This window comes from Calliphora vicina, chromosome 1, assembly GCF_958450345.1.
Source record: "Calliphora vicina chromosome 1, idCalVici1.1, whole genome shotgun sequence".
Lineage (NCBI taxonomy): Eukaryota > Metazoa > Arthropoda > Insecta > Diptera > Calliphoridae > Calliphora > Calliphora vicina.
Window position 1 is genome coordinate 22504712 of NC_088780.1, and position 17937 is coordinate 22522648.

General features: G+C 30.5%; 2 protein-coding genes across 2 annotated transcripts; both read left to right on the forward strand.

Moving 5' to 3' along the window:
- The first annotated feature begins 372 nt into the window (after positions 1-372).
- Positions 373-7582, forward strand: LOC135957505 (arrestin domain-containing protein 3). Its single transcript, XM_065508305.1, has 4 exons — positions 373-484; positions 599-921; positions 6347-7025; positions 7092-7582. Exons 1-4 carry the CDS (start codon positions 373-375, stop codon positions 7580-7582), a joined length of 1605 nt encoding a protein of 534 aa, XP_065364377.1.
- A 5474-nt stretch (positions 7583-13056) lies between these two features.
- Positions 13057-15254, forward strand: LOC135948824 (arrestin domain-containing protein 17). Its single transcript, XM_065498279.1, has 3 exons — positions 13057-13261; positions 13343-14332; positions 14990-15254. The coding sequence occupies exons 1-3, from the start codon at positions 13141-13143 to the stop codon at positions 15205-15207; spliced, it is 1329 nt and encodes a 442-aa protein (XP_065354351.1). The 5' UTR covers positions 13057-13140; the 3' UTR covers positions 15208-15254.
- The last annotated feature ends 2683 nt before the right edge of the window (positions 15255-17937 follow it).

Consider the following 17937-nt stretch of genomic DNA (forward strand, 5'->3'; position numbering starts at 1 on the left):
AGAGTTAATAAGCTCCAAAAAAAGGAAATAAGGATGTAAACTAAGAAACCTACTAACTACAATTATGGTGTCTACTAGATTTATAACAAAAAAACAAAAGAATATCAACACAAAAAACTCTATGGCGCCAGCTTATTGATTCCCTCAAAAAACCAAAACAAAAAACTAAAGTAAATCCTAGACAATTGAAGCAAAAGCAAAAAAAAACTACAGCAAGATTTGCAAAATTGCCAGGATAATAAAACACGCAGTTATTTGCAAAAGGATGCTGTAAGAAGAAGGTTGTGTATTATTAAGATAAACAAAATAAATAAACTATAAATATATAGGTCTTATTATTAGTATTAAATAATAATAATAAATACAAATAAAATGCCCACTACTTGTACCTTTGAATTGGATCGTTTAAATCCGATATATTCTTCCGGGGAATATGTTAACGGACGCATTATTTTAAAAACGGATAAAATAAAAAGAGTAAATTGTGAGTGTAATACAAAAAAGAAAATATAAGAGCTAAGATTCTTTGGTAGTGATGTAATAAATATTAATGAGTTATGTTTTATTTTTTTTTCTAATTTAACTTTACGCCTCTCAGCTGTCTATGTTACTTTGGAGGGCGAAGCTAAAGTTCAATGGTCCATTAGTGGCAAAGAAACTGCCAGCTATTGTGGTCGTCAACAGTATTTGTATTCACGTGCCAATGTTTTCGATAATTCGGATTTTGCTGCCGGTAAACATGTTTATGTTTTAACTTTGCGTATACCACCCGATTGCCCTTCATCGGTTAAGGGTCCTTACGGTTATATTGCGTATAATATATCGGTGGTCATAGATAAACAACGCACTTTTGATGAGGTCTTCCGTAAGCCAATATGTGTGATACAGACGTTGGATTTAAATTTTCATCCGGAATATTCGGTAAGTGGAAAATGTATATATTTTACGGTTATAAAAGATTTATATAGAAAATCGATCAGATACATATGTTGACAATTAGTAAATATTTTGTATAGTAAATGATTAGTATCCAAGTATTTTTATACCCTACACCACCATAGTGGGGAGGGTATTATGCGTTTGTGCAGATGTGTGTAACGCCCAAAAACATTGGTCTAACACCCACCTTAAAGTATACCGATCGACTTAGAATCACTTTCTGAACCGATTAAACGATGTCCGTCCGTCTGGCTGGCTGATTGGCTGTCCATGTAAACCTTGTGCGCAGAGTACAGGTCGCAATTTTGAAGATATTTCGATAAAATTTGGTACATATTATTTTTTCGGCCCAAGGACCAAGCCTATTGAAACTGGCTGAAATCGGTCCACTATTTCACCTAGCCCCCATACAAATGTCCTTCCGAAATTGGACTTTATCGGTCATAAATGTTTAATTTATAAATGTATCTCCACAAATTGTGCTCCAAATAAGTTTTATATATACAAAATTCATGTCATCAAATTTTGTTACGATCGGTCCATAATTAGTCATAGCTCCCATATAGACCCTCTTCCGAAAATCACTTCAACGTGCATAAATCGCTTAAAAATGTTGGTGTACTCACAAAATTCAACATAGTAAATTTAATGACATAAATCACACGACCTAATTTTATGGTAATCGGTCCATAATTGGTCATAGCTACCATATAAGACCCACTTCCGAAAATCACTCAAAAATATAAATTATTGAAATTTTAAAAGTAAAATGTTTTTGCTCTTTTACTTAGTGTAGGGTATTACATGGTCTGGCTTGACCGACCATACTTTCTTACTTGTTTGCTATGAAAATTTTTGAATAAAATATATTTTCTATAGAAAATCTTTAAGTAGCTATAGTTTTCTATAGACAATCCTTCAATAGCAAAAGTTTTCTATAGAAAATAGTTCAATAGCAAAAGTTTCTTTACAGAAAATTCTTCAATAGCCAACGTTTTCTACAGAAAATCATACATTAGCAAAAGTTCTCTGTAGAAAAACTTTAAATAGCAATAGTTTTTGTATAGAAAATCATTTAATACCAAATAATTTCCATAAAAAATCTTTCAATAACAAATTTGTTTATAGAAAATCTATCACAGCATAAGTGTGCTGCTGAAAATCTTTGGACATAGCAAAAAATTCTGTAGACAATTTTTGGGAAGTAATTTCTATACAAATTCTTTAGAAAGCAATAATTTTCTATTCAATTCTTTGGATAGCAAAAATTTTCACTAGAAAATCTTTATATACCAAAAGTTTTCTTAGAACATTTTTGAATACACTGTAAGTAATTTTTTTAGTCATGGAAATATGACCATATACGGACACCACTACTTAATGAAAGACCAAAATAAAAGTTTTGCCCCAATTCATGCACATTTTTTGTATGAGACCCCAAAGATTTGGGGTTTTGATGTTATTTTTGCAAAAAAGTTATAATTTTCTTAGGCTCATATCTTACAAACCTGAACATTTGAAATCAAAAAAACTTCATCTTCAAGATCAAAATCGCAAAAAACTAATCGATAAAACTGGTGTTTTATCACGTAGTAGTGTCTGTATACCAGAGCTGTAAATGAATCATTCTTTTTTGATTTTAATTCATTATGAATTAGCTAAATTTTGAATTAATTCATTGAATTGAAAAAATGAATTGAATGAAATTTGAATCAATTCAAACGAATTAGGCAGAAATGAATTTCAATTCATTTCTAATTCAAATGAATTTGTAAAAATGAGTTGCAATTCATTTACAATTCATTTGAATTGAATTGATTTTGAATTAATTCCAATGAATTAGAAAAAAGAATTAGCAATTCAAATGAATGACTCGAAAATGAGTTGCAATCAATAAAATTCAAGAGCAGATCTCTAGGGGGAATTTCTCCTACCAAAATGAAAATATCCAGTACAAAAATTGAAAAGCCTTGTCCTGTATACGCGCTTGATCAATGAAAACATGGTGTTTGGTGTTTATTTCTTCAAGAAGAACTGATTTTTATTTTGAAATACGCGGAACGACAAAACATATTCAATATTCAAGAAGCTATTAATAATTTTTGAAATTTTGTGACCCACGACCACCCAACGACAAACTTTTTGCTAATATTTATATTATATTTATTTCAAAAAAATAAAACTATCTTCCAAAAATAATCAAAAATCAGGAAAAATAACAATGTATGTAGTTCAAAACACAATTGAGTTTCATAAATAAGGCTAGTTAGATTTAATTAGAATGCATCATTCACCTTAAACAATAATAGCTTTTCAAAATTATCATCTGAAAGAGATCCACGTTTAGGGATGTTTAGAATAGAGGCGTACGAAAATAATCTTTCAACGCCAGCTGACGATGGTAACGGCGCATTATATTTAAAGAAAGACTTTTTAACCGTCGATTAATTACTGCATACTTGATGAATTTGAACAATCTGCTAAATATGCTGCGAATTTCGCGTCGGAGTTGGAAATGAATTGCTAATTTTTTTTTAATTCATTTGAATTAATTCAAAATCAATTCAATTCAAATGAATTGTAAATGAATTGAATTAATTCAACATCAATTCAATTCATTTGAATTGGAAACGAATTGCAATTCATTTTTACCAAATTCATTTGAATTAATTCAAAATCAATTCAATTCATTTGAATTAGAAACGAATTGCAATTCATTTTTACCAAATTCATTTGAATTGACTCAAATTTCATTCAATTCATTTTTTTGTGTGAATGATTCGCGAATTAATTCAAAAATGAGTGATTCATTTACAGCTCTGCTGTATACGATTATTTTTTTTGGTGTTGCACTGCACTGTGGGGCAGAATCGAAATTTTTTGTAAATAAATCTGTCATTTCTAAAGGGCTGGTCCGATCGGGATAAAATTTGACGTAGGCGTAGCCAAGGAGAATTGGAGTTTATATTATTAAAATGGGACCTACAAATGCTCCGGGGACGGCGCTATGGGGCTCAAAGTAGGCAAACTTCGACATGTAAAATTTTTTAACACGTGCCATTTTTATGTTTCCTATCCGGTTTCAAAGATTTTTTTATTTTTTGAAAGCGTTCGGCTAGACGTTGGAAAAATATGCTTGCGTGTGCTATTTATCTTTATATATATAATTCTTCTGTACGTGTGTTAGTAACTGAACTCCTCCTTAACGGCTGGACCGATTTCGATGAAATTTTTTGTGTGTAATAATATTGGGCGTAGTTTTGGACCGAATGGAGTGGAATTATACAAAAGATTTGAAGAGAAATATCAATTATGAATCCAAAAATAAACGATTTTCAATTTAAAAATTCAAAAAATAATATATTTTTCTGTTTTTTGGGCGAAAAGGTGACTTAACTTATTTTTCTAAACAAACACAAACTGCTAAGCGTTTTGCTTGTCTGCAGATTCACCCAGAGTCTCTGACGGGAATAGAACCCGTAACCCTCAGCTAAATAGTCTAGCACACTATCAACTAGTCTATCGCGACACCCGATAAACCAGTTCATAGTTTGGCGACTGATGTTCTTTAGGAACATATGTACAACATTTTAGGTTTTTCTATATGGTATCTTTACGGAGAACATTTTGGTGTAAAAAATATGTTCTATTTTTCGAATATGTCAGCCTTACGCACATCGGAAATTGATCTATTTTTTATCAAAATTTCAACATTGGGCCACATGTTCTGAAATTGCAAAGCTGGGATCAGAAAACGAAAAGCACCATTGGAAACCTTGATATTTTCCCTATTTATTCCCAAAGTATTTTCCCGACCCCGAAGGAAACGTGGTTCATATGGGCAAAATTGTAAAAATACCATTTTTGGGATTATCACTCAAATTTTTAGGAATTGCGGGATTCCCTTTGACCTTTTGGCAAGTTTTTTTTACACTTTGTTATTTGGAATGACAAATTTAAAAAAACGTTGAATATTTCATGTAGTTCTGTTAATAAATAACGATTCTATTACATATTACTTATTTATTTAGTTTCTAAAACTAAAATTTGTATCAAAATTTTAATAGAATTGCAAATATTAGGACCAATTTGATCCACATTTATTCTGAAATAATTTTTTTGTTTAGATATGTTAAAATTTAAAGTCAATATCTCAATCAGATTCAAAAAAACGCCAATTTTAAAACTCAGTCCTTAAAAAAAAATTTCACTTTTTCATATTTTAATATAAAATGTGACTAAGTCAGAACCATTGACTAATAAATTGAATAAAATATTAAGAAAATTTATCAAATGTTTACCATAGAATATATTTGAAATGTTTTCTAGGGAATATCATTGAATACCAAGCATTTTCTTTAGAAAATCTTAGATAGCAAGTGGTTTCTATATAAAATCTTTGAATATCAAATGTTTACTATAGAATATCGTTGGATATCAAATGCTGTCTATAAAAAATCTTTGAATAGCAAATGTGTCCAATTTTTACTACTGTATATCTCTGAATAGCAAATTCTGTCTATAGAAAATCTTTGAATAGCTAATATTTCCAATAGCAGATCTTTAATATCTAATATTTCCAATAGCAGATCTTTGAATAGCAAATGTTTTCAATAGAAAATCTTTGAATAGCTAATTTTTACTACAGAATATCTCTGAATAGCAAATGCTGTCCATAGAATATCTTTGAATCGCAAGTGTTTTCTACAGTAGTGTATGGTTTATATAGAAAATCTATGAAAAGCAAATGTTTTCTATAGAAAATCTTTGAATAGTTTTTCCTATCTTTGATATCAAATGTTTTCTACTGAAAATCTTTGAATTGCAAATATTTTCTATAGATAAAATTTCAATAGCAAACATTTTCATATAGAATATCTTGGGTAGCAAAAATTTTCTATGGAAAATCTTTGGATAGCAAACATTTTCAATATAACACCGTCCGGCAAATAGAGAAAAAATTCGTTAGACACGACCCGGATGATATACGTCTGAAACTATAAATTTAATGGAAGACTGTGTCTTCAGTTTTTCATTTCGTGATCCTGTGTCCTTTTTTAAGGACTTCAAAATTTCAAAGAAGTACATTTTTCAAAAAATATTTAAAAATACTCCTGCTATTCCAACAATGATAAATTGTATGTCAAAAGTACAAGAAGAGTTGTAAAATATTTTGTATTATCTCTATTTTATCCTGTAAGGATCAAAAGATGTCAGAAGAAGAATAAAATTTTGGCATGAGGTATTCAATATTTGGATCTTTAACACGCTATTTTTTTAAAAAACATTATTGGAAATCTAAAAGGATAACAAATATTTTCTAGACAAAATCGTTGAAAAAATCTTTTAATAGCAAAATAATTTTACACATAATTTATTTTCTAAAATAAAAACTAAATCGTTTCAGCTACCAATTAAAGAGGAAAACCTCAAATATCTCTGCCAATGGCCATGTACCTCAGGACCACTATGCTTTACATTAATGCTACCGTACGCTGGCTTTATACCCGGACAACATGTTAAATATTTCCTCGAACTAGACAATCAGTCGCCACACTATGACATTCTGGGCGTAGAAGCATCCCTAAAACAACACTACGTGTTTTTGGCGCGTAAACCAGTCAAACGTAATTTCTATACGAAATCGTTGGCAAAGAGTTCAATCGAAGAGCGTACATTGCGCTTGACCAAACGATTGTACGAGGGTAATGTGTATGTGCCAACCGATACGCCAAGGTCAACTTTAAATCTCAACTACATAGTGTTCATACATTACACGCTGCAAGTAAAATTGAAAACGGGTGCATTTCATTATGATACGGACATTTCAGCGCCTGTGGTTATTGGCACCGTGCCACTGAGGCAGTTTCAAGAGGAACAGCGAATAATGCAACGTAACTTTAATAGAGATTGTAATTTGTGTAGTGGCAGTACGCTGGGTGGTAGTTTGGTGACATCGCAGCCAACATTGAGATTGAGACGGGAATTGGAGAATTTGTTGGGTTCACAGGATATGGAAGAGGCGGAATTAAATCGTGCCGTGGAAAAGATGATAGAAGATGAACCACCATCCTATGATAGTTGTTGTAAGTTGTTTAGATGTTATTTAATTAAACTATAATTGAGATACAAAATAATATTTTTCTTTGCAGTGCCGCCATCTTTTAGTTTTGCTACCACTTTTGGCAGCTTTAAACAGCCGGACTTAGAAGTGGCCGAACTAAAGTCTGATGAAAGTTGCCACATTAATATACAACTGCCACAATTTCCCGGCTACAACACTTTCAATTCTCATACTCAAGCTCCCAGTCAATCTAATGATTCTCTGTTGCAGTCGGGTAATATATACAATTCGTATGGTTCCATATATACTGACCACACCGGTAGATCCTTAGATACTTTAGATGTTTTGAGTTGCAGTGGTGCTGTAATTGAGGACATTGATGCTCACAGTGTGGAGCATTTAAGTGAAGTAGCTAAAGATGATATTCATAATGAAATTGCAGCAAAAGTTAGGGCAGCCGTTACTGAAAGTTGTAACCGGTCGGAAATTGGTTTGGAAATTGATGTGAATGATAATGATAATAATTTGGAATCACTTGAATTTTCGGATGAAAGTGAACAGCAGGAAAATGACAATTAGTATGGTAGAAAGAGGAATTAGAAATTAGTGCAACAATAAATCAGGTACGTTTTTATAAAGATAGAAAAAATTATAGCTCTATATATTGATTTTAGTAAAAAGTTAAAATTAATTGCCCAATGTCAAGTCAAAATCGATACTGAGTGGTTTAGGTTATGTCTGTCCATATATTCTGAATAATCAGATAATGTTTTCAGTTGAAATTTTACAAAATGAAAGTAATACGAAATTTGAGCAAAAATAAATAGAGTCATTTAATATTGTCTTCTGATAATGTTCAAATAAATCTGTAGAACAGACTTTGAAAAATATATCTAAAATCTTATAAAAATAAACTTTTTCCCGGTCATTTTGTACATTTACAATCCGAACTACATCAGATTAATAAATATTATTTATTCCGATAAGAATCGAACGACTCTGACTAAATCTTCCTAAAAATATGGATGGCCTCAATATAAAAAAACCAGCATATAATAAAGCAAACCAGAGGGACTTTAACAACTATAAATAATTTTCTTTAACTTTATTCATATTTATTTATTTAATTGAAAGTATTTTACAAAAGCCATTTTATTATGCTAATTTTAGTCTAAATTGTATCAATCTAGAACTAAACTAATCTTCAAACTAGATAATTATTCTATACAAAATTTTAATATAAATAATAATAGTATTGTTAGTAACAAAAAATTATTGAAAAACACACTTTAATAATTTTAACAAATTTTTAAGAGTATTTTAATTAATATTTTTTTTAAAGAATTTGTGACAAATACTCAATCAGACAATTTTATTCATGTTAGAATTTGCTTATTTAATTCTAAATTATAAATGCCTTAAAAACACTACAAATTTTATTATGTCTTACTATTAAGTGTAAGAAAATTATATTAATATTATTATGATTAAACAAATGCCTTTATAAAAATTTAACCTAATGACAATAATGAATAAATAATTAAAACATAAATGTATAGTATTATGTTATATTTTAATAACAGTAAATAAAAATGTAAAAGAAAATGTTAAGTAACAGAACATATACTCCATATAACAGAACCTACGTCAAGTTATTTTAAAAAGCTCTTGTGTTAAAGCTTTTAACAGTAGATGTGAAAAGAGTAAGTACATATGTTTTAGAAATACATACTACTTAAATTATAATAAACAACAGTAAGTATGTATAATAAGGTGGAAATTCTTAGATTTCCTATGCTCCCAATTGGTGTATATAATCCGCTTAACCGAAAAACCGGTTTTTCTTCAAAATGTTGAAATGTTGATTTTCGGTTAACCGGTTTATCCGGAATATATCACTCGCTTAACCGGTTTTTAAAATTTGGGACTGAAATCAGAAAATCTCATATTTTGATGAATTTTTTATAGTCATTTTATACAAATTATATCAAATATTCGTTTCAATAAAAAATATTTAATAATTACAATGATTGTAATTAGTAGAGGACGATGAGTTTCCTTAAAAACTTTTTCAGAATCAATTACACACAATTAAACTATGAAAAATTTAATTCCGCATAATTGTAGAAGTTTAGGCTAAATCTTACTAATGGTTCATTAAAAACTGGTTTCATTACAAACGATAAATTGAATTTGATGTACACTCTAATAAATTTTCATGTAAATTTCCTACATTAATAGTAGAAAACTTATCTCCTTCTATAATTAGGGTAAAACTACATGTTGTGTGTAAATTCAAATATTTTTTTTGATAACAAATGCTTTTTGTTTTTCTTGTAGAAATAAAATGTTGACAATTTGTATATTAACGTTTAGTCCCGGTCCACACTGTGAAACATTTGCAGCAAAACATTTGAGTTTGTTGATGAAAGGGGAAAGAGGAATGAAAAAGGGAACTTTGTTTCATGTACATGAAGTTTTTGTTGAGTATGTCATCCACATTTATTCGTTCGTATTCGTACTGTACAGAAATGTCAAAAACTGAAAAGCAAAAACTTCTGTGTGGACACGAATACAGTTTCAAAAGAGAATTTAAAAATGTTTTGCAGCAAATGTTTCACAGTGTGGACCGGGACTTAAATATGTTTACACACTTTATGTGTAAAACTTCAGTTTATGCACAATATTTCGCCCTGGTTCCACTAAAGAACGACAACACAAAATATTATAATACTATTACTATTTTTTTCCAATACATTACATTGAAACAACTATACGGTTGCAACTGTGTTTTTTGGGGAAAGAGTAGAGAAAATGATAGCAGATTTTTACAGTGGGTAAATATTATCACTGCACATCGATTTCTTGCAAAAAGTGTAAATTGCAAAATTATGAGTTGACGCTCTTTAGAGGAACCAATGCGATATGTAATTTTAAACATAAAATGCATATTATATTATAAAAAATTAAAATACAACATTTTGTTTGTATTTTTACTGAAAAAAGTATGTAATTGATTTTAAATTTACGCATATTGTGCAATTTCACATGAAAACTTACTTACTTTATGCATTTTTTAGAGTGTATATAGTTTTGATGTAATACCTTCTTTCAATAAATTTGACTTCATTAGAGTGTTTTGTTCTTGAAATTTTATTTTATTTATCATATCGTTAGCTTACTTAGTATACAAACGTGCTATGTTCCTTTTCAGAAATACTGCAGGAGAGACAAAAAACGTTCTGTAATCCCTGATTTTAAATATTTTTAAAATCAGTTAATGCAGTTTTATTACTTATTTGGTATTATTTATAATGACAAATAATCACAGTTAAGAAGAAGTGCGTTTGCATTTTATAGGTCCTTTTTTATTACTTGGAATATTTTCTGTTTCATATCAGAAAGTCGTGCTGATAAAAATATCAAAATTTTTAAATATTTTTAAAAAAATTATGATTTACATTTTTTGGTTTAAAATTTAATGAACGCATTATATTAAAAAATGTGCAAATTTGTCAAAGAGGGCAAGGTTTGTGCAACTTCAGAGGAGTAAATAAAGCCGTTTTATATAAGTATTTGATATTGTTGAAAACATTATGACCTGGGGATTGTTATTTTTTGGTAAAATTAAATAATTTTATAAAATTTTGGGACTTCATTTACCTTAAAATCTAATAAAATATAATGTGGTGAATTTTCACGAATGAAAACATAAAATTTGACTTAATGTAAAATTTTAATAATTAAATCTAATGTCCTCAAATCAATGGCATTAGAATTTTTGAATTTTTTTATTTTCAAATACCGAAATTCTTAAAACGGGGAAAATGTGTTCGAAAAACTGAGATTTTTCAGAAAAGTACCTACTGTGACGTTATTTACCGTGTGATAGTAAAACTACTTAGTAGGTATTTAAGAAACATATGGGGTTATATAAATATGGAGCATTTTCGGGGATCGGTGCTTTGCCTTTTTAGAATTTTTTACTCGAACCGAATTTTTTTTTTTTTAATTGGCCAAGTTTGGATTGATCTGGGGGGTGATATGTTTTCTTAAGTGATCCAAATTCATCTTTACACGCTTTTGCACTCAGTTATAATTCCGGATCATATACAAATTCTATATAGTCACGAAGAAAATTTGTTTCTACAAAAGAAAAAATATATGGGGTTTTTTTGGAAAAAAACGTAAAAAATACGGTCCTTTTTACAAGTTGCAACTATGGATGCGTATATCTTTTTATAGGGAAGAGAAAACTGTTATCAAGTTTTTTTTATTTTATTTAGAATTTTATCGCCAATATAGTTGATATTTTAAAAATAAATTTCGCCCCTCCGTAGGCCCGCCGTATCTAATAACCCATAAATAGATCGAGCTGAATTAAAAGAAAATAAATCAATAAACCTGAATATCTCTTCAACTAATAGAGATAACCTACATTTGTAAGTGTGTTTTTGTGTGTTGTAGATCTTCTCAAGGACTATTTCAAGAAAATTTCAGCTCATTTGGATTATAAATTGATGGTGACCAACTTTGAGGGGCTACGTACTGGCCCCCATTAGCGCTATGAAGCTGATCAAACGTAAATTAACTCGAAAATACCTCAGCTCAAAACATGTGAAACTTCGTAAAAATATCTCCAATAGTTCCCAAGATACCGAATTATTTCCAATAACAAAAAGTTTCTAAACCACTGTGTAACGGAGGATTAATTTCAGATTGTTTCTTACTTACGATTTTAAAACTTTAAATTTCGAGGACATTATTATCCCTATTATATCTGAAATCAAAATGCAATTCTAAAATAGTTTTCCTCACTTTAAGAATAAGAGTCGTTATGATACGTCTGATACGAGATAGATAAAATTCATATTATAAAATAATGAAAAAAATCAATTCATTTATTTATATTCAATACAGGTGCATTTATCTCCAAACGAATCAGACAACTGCAGCGATGTATGGATACCACCTGTATAACAGTCAATTAAAGCTTTCATTTCGATTGATACCAATTAAAATATTATATGTAATCCCAGAAATATCCTTAAATATTTCTCATTATTTCGCATTTGAAAGTACTGAATATTACATAGACATAATATTTAACCCAAATACAATCATCATGGACGTTCACACATGCAAATGATAAAATTGTTTTGTCAAAATGGGTGATCTGGTCGGCAAACCTTGCGCGCGTTTCATTCTTTTTAAGCGATTAGACATATTTTTAGATGAATAGGTACGTCAGCAAACAAAGTGTATGAATTTGGGACGATACAAATCCACAAGAGATCCAAGATGTGACATTCCGAAAAAGTCACTTTTTGGTGTGGATTTTGGGCTCATTCCATATTTCTTTGAGAACGACTTGGCCAGAACTTCACCGTCAACGACGAGCGTTATAGGTCGATGATTATCAATTTATTTAGGCCTGGTATTAATCATGGTAAATTGAACATTTCGGATGCGCGCCAACCATCGAAGCCCGACGTTACATTACATACATAATGGAATCGATTGGCCTTTCTAACAAATAGATAACGCCGACGAAAATGCATCCACATTTTGTTTTATTTAAATTTAAAGATAGGAAGCGCTTAATAAAAGAAACTTGACATTGGAATATAACGAAAAAATAATGATTTTACAGCACCGCACTGCTCTCTATGCCAACCACTGCAGTGCAGAGAGAACATGGATTATTTCCATAGATTAATTTTTAATCTGCTGATTTTCACAAAAATTATATAAAATATAACAAAACTAAAGGATTCTCAGCTGAGGTATAATTTCCAACTGGGTAGTAAATAGCAAAATTTCTTTTGGAAAATAGATTCATAATAAATCTATAATGTGCAAGTGATCATCTGCAATGTTGATTACAAAATTACAAACACAAATAAAATAAATTTGTATTTATTTTTATAGAAAAACAAAACATATTCAATTATCGATTGACTGATAAGATAACTGAAACTGACTACAGCTGAAAGTGATAGCAGTATAAAAAATAAATAAATAAAATACTGACAATATCTATAAACAGTTAGCAGTTGGCAGTCTAAAGCTAAATAACATAATTATAGACGGTAAATTCGAATTAAACTATTAAACAAATCTGAAAAAAAACGAAAATGTGTGCAACATCATGTACAATAGAATTTGAAAATAATACCGAGTGCTATCGACCCGGTGAAGTTATCAAAGGTCTAGTGATTTTAAATATAAATGGCAGCAGTACTATACTAATCAAAGGTGAATGAAAATACCCATAAATAATAAATGAGTCATGTTAACAAGTGTTTATAACAATATTTTCTCTAACATATTTTAAAGCTTTGTCACTACAATTTTCGGGTTTTGCGTACACCAAATGGGAAAAACCACAAAAAGTTAACAAGTCGGGTAAACCGAAACCTACAATATACATAGAAAATAGAGAAGACTATGTGTCCACTACAAATTATTTGATTGGTTCGGAAATGGCTAATCCAAAGCATTTGGAACCTGGGAAATATAGCTACAACTTTATGGTAAACATACCACAAAATGTACCCTCCACATTTGACAGTCCCTTGGGTTACATACGTTATGAGTTAATAGTTAATGCTGACTATGGTGGTCATATAGTTTCACTTTACAACTCAGCCATACATATAGAACAATGGAAGGATTTAAGACTGCTGGATCCGTCAGTGCAATTGCCCGAAGAAAAAGAGCAACTGGAACACAAGTCGTGTCTAAAATTCTGGCAAAAACCCCTACAACTCTATGTCAGTGTACCCCAAAAAGCTTTTATAGCTGGTGAATGCATCTCAGTACATATTAAGCTAACAAATCTGGCGAAATTGAAACTAGACACTATAACCAGTAATTTAAATCGTATTGCCGCCTACAAAGGTTTCATCAAAGACAAGACACCTCAAACAACCAACGAAATCACAACAATTGCCTCAAATATTCACCGTTTGTTTGGACAAAACTCAAATGTCATACAACATTTACAGCAAATTTTCATACCGAAAGTTCCGCCCACTATGGCATTTGATGAATGCAAGTGTATAGGCGTGTCCTATGAACTGGAGGTTTTGGTGACATGTCAAAATAAAAGAAGATGGGTTAGAGCGTCAATACCCATTTTAATGGGAACTATATCGTTGAAAAGTGATTTGAAAATTATACCTATGAATTTCGCCAACAATAATGTGGCCTCCATAACAGTTGGCAGATCAATGGATGAGCTGACTTTACCTTCGTCCATGGATTTGCAACCGAATATGGTGGAAATGCAAACGACTCAATTGAGTGCATCGATGGGTTCGTTGGGTAAGTGGAACATATCCAGAATTTAATTAACCTTTATATCATTCTTAAAAAAAACTTACGATGCTTTCCCTCACGTGTTGTTTTCCACACATATGCTAGGTCTCATATTTTGCACTAGAAAAACATAATTTTTTTTGAAGAACAAAATGCTGTTCCTAGTGCACAATACAAAGAAATTAGATATGTGTGGAAAACCACACAACAGGGTAAGCAACGTCACTTTTTAAATATATCGTTATCAAACAATATTTTTGATTAAATTAGTGCGTTTTCTGTGCTAAATTGATGCGGCAGGAAAATTCAAGAAATTTCATGAACATCACTCAACAATGTTATAAAAATATTAATTTTGTGTGGTTTCCTACACAAGGTGGGTGATAAAAGGGTTAGAAAATAAATCAAAACATAGAAAGTTTATTTATATACTCGATTATTTTAGAGCATATTGAATCTATAAGGAGTATTGTAAAACTAACTTTGCAAAAATGATGATGCACTTTTCTAAATTTGTAAAAGTTGGTTTTTAACCATTTTTATTTAGTTCTTATTATCAGTCGCTTCCAATATTCTATGAAAAATATTCCACTCTTTTCTCCATATCTACAACAATTCATATTACATATTATTTAAATTATGTTTCTTTTTTATATCCCACAGGATCCTCCTTCCAAGAAGCCGAATTTATGACAGGTGTTCAGTTAAATAAAAAATCTAGACATCAAATTGCCGGAGATTTAAGTGATTTCAAACCCAAATATTTATACTACGATTTGCCAGAGCAATTACAACAGAATCTACAAGATGATGTGGCCACTACTAGTCAACCAACTACCAGTCAACACAATGAATATACGGAAAAGATTGAAATGTTATAAAAGTCAACATATTGTTGTTAAAGATAATAAAAATTGTATTTATTTATAATGATAGTGAACCTAAAACAGTAGCAGATTAATTAATATGGTGTCATTATTATACCCATCACCAACAAAATTCCGTTTATAACATATCGAAATATTGGTCGTAGACCCAGAAAATATGCTGGGTGCTTATAAAATTCTAAGACAAATTCGCTTTGTGCGACTGTCTGTCTATCTGTTAAAGGTATGAATGAAAAGGTGAAAAGGATAGTGGAGTCGAAATAGCCATGTCCGTCTATTTATTAAAATCAACTTTCCAAAGTTTTCTAAATAACTTATAGACATGATTGATACATGAACAATAAAGTAGATAAAATCAGCCCACAAATGGTTAACATTACCTGAGATAACAACGATTCACCAACCATTTTTATACCCTTCAACATGAGTGTCAAGGGTATATATAAGTTTTTCGTTTGTAATTTCTACATTTTTCTGGATCTTTATAGATAGCGAAGTTGATGTATCCATGTCCGTCTGTCCGCCTGTAAGTTGAAATTAACATTCCGTAGCCCTCAAACAACTTACATACATGATTCATACATCAATATGTCTATCGGAAATTCTCCCGGCTCAGTTGTTATTTATAATCGAGACAATTATAATAGCAACTGAAATGGATAAAACCAGGACAACCTCGATTTTTGGCCTATTTTTGATCTATAACTGGATTGCAAAGTCATTAATATGGATATCCAAAAACAGACATTTCAAAGACTTTTGCAACGGCGCACAGTGTGGCAAATTTAAAACAAGCAAGGAAGTGTGGTCGGTCAAGCCCGACCATATATTACCCTACACTAAGTAAATGAGTAAAAATATTTTTCTTTTAAAATATCAATCATTTATATTTGTGAGTTATTTTCGGAAGTGGGCCTTATATGCACGCAGAGAAAAAATATAGTTGGACATGGTTACTGTAACCATTTCAATATTGTTACAAGTTTTTTAACTATATTATAGTCACAGTAACCATTTACATGATTGTGGTAACCATAATATGGTTAACTTACGATTCACATGATTGTCTCAACCATATATATGGTTACAGTAAACATATATATGTTTGTGACAACTATTTATATGATGAAGGACTTATCATATTATGGTGCTCTCGGCTTAAGGCTTATCATAATCTGAGAACAACATATTATGATAAAATTATTCATCATAAATATGGTTGCCTCAAACATATATATGTTTACTGTAACCATATATATGGTTGAGACAATCATGTGAATCGTAAGTTAACCATATTATGGTTACCACAATCATGTAAATGGTTATTGTGACTATAATATAGTTAAAAAACTTGTAACACTATATAAATGGTTACAGTAACCATGCCCAATTATATTTTTTCTCTGCGTGTGGGAGCTATGACCAATTATGGACCGATCACCATAAAATAAGGTCGTGTGATTTACGTCTATATGAAAGTTATTTATGTTGAATTTTGTGTATATACCAACATTTTTAAGAGATTTATGCATGTTAAAGTGATTTTCGGAAGCGGGTCTATATGGGAGCTATGACTAATTATGGACTGATCGTAACAATATTTTGTGACATGAATTTTGTATATATGAAACTTATTTGGAACGAAATTTGTGGAGCTACATGTATAAATTAAACATTTATGACCAATAAAGTCCAATTTCGGAAGGACATTTGTATGGGGGCTAGGTGAAATAATGGACCGATTTCAGCCATTTTCAATAGGCTTGGTCCTAGGGCTGAAAAAATAATATGTACCAAATTTGATCGAAATATCTTCAAAATTGCGATCTGTACTCTGCGCATAAGGTTTACATTGACAGCAAGCCAACCAGACGCACGTTTAATCGACTCAGAAAGTGATTCTAAGTCGATCAGTGTACTTTAAGGTGGGTGTTAGACTAATATTTTTGGGCGTTACAAACATCTGCACAAACGCATAATAACCTCCCCACTATGGTGGTGTAGGGTATAAAAATTTAGTATTCTTTGTATTGAATAATATAAAAGCCTTTCTGAGTCCATCTTTTTGTCGAATAATTAAACAAAATTTAAATAAAATGTTGATTTTTTTTAGAAAAATTATTAGAAATATTTTATTTTCCAATAAAATTTAATAAATAATGATAATAGTAGTAAAGAGTTCTAACAATAACAAGTAAGAAAGTATGGTCGGTCAACCCCGACCATAGAATGCCCTCCACTATGAAAATGAACAAAATAATTTTTCTTTAAAAATTCAATAATTTATTTACGTGAATGATTTTCAGAGTTATGACTAATTATAGACCGATCGCAATGAAATTAGATCATCTGATTTTTGTATATATTAAAGGTATTTGTGTTATTTATTTGTGTGATTTTTGGCAGAAGGCCTTGTATGGGAGCTATGACTAATTATGGACCGATCGCAATGAAATTAGGTGACATGACTTCCGTATGAATAGGACCAATTTAGAAAGAAATTTTGTGCAGAATAAAACATTTATGACTGATAAAGTCCAATTTCCGGAGGACATTTGTATGGGGACTAGGTGAAATAATGGTCCAATTTTAGCTAGTTTCAATAGGCTTCATCATTACGGTGAAATTGTGTGTACCAAATTTTATTGAAATATCTTCAAAATTGCAACCTCTACTTTGTTTACAAGAATGCATTTATTCTATACAACATGTATGGTGGTTTAG

What these genes read in the sequence shown, in the direction of transcription:
- LOC135957505 (XM_065508305.1), top strand. Translation starts at nt 373, where the DNA reads ATGCCCACTACTTGTACCTTTGAATTGGATCGTTTAAATCCGATATAT. An exon ending in TAAAATAAAAAGAGTAAATT is followed by an intron (nt 485 to 598) that starts GTGAGTGTAATA and finishes TACGCCTCTCAG; the next exon opens with CTGTCTATGTTACTTTGGAG. An exon ending in ACCATCCTATGATAGTTGTT is followed by an intron (nt 7,026 to 7,091) that starts GTAAGTTGTTTA and finishes TTTTCTTTGCAG; the next exon opens with TGCCGCCATCTTTTAGTTTT.
- LOC135948824 (XM_065498279.1), top strand. Translation starts at nt 13,141, where the DNA reads ATGTGTGCAACATCATGTACAATAGAATTTGAAAATAATACCGAGTGC. An exon ending in CAGTACTATACTAATCAAAG is followed by an intron (nt 13,262 to 13,342) that starts GTGAATGAAAAT and finishes CATATTTTAAAG; the next exon opens with CTTTGTCACTACAATTTTCG. An exon ending in TGCATCGATGGGTTCGTTGG is followed by an intron (nt 14,333 to 14,989) that starts GTAAGTGGAACA and finishes TATATCCCACAG; the next exon opens with GATCCTCCTTCCAAGAAGCC.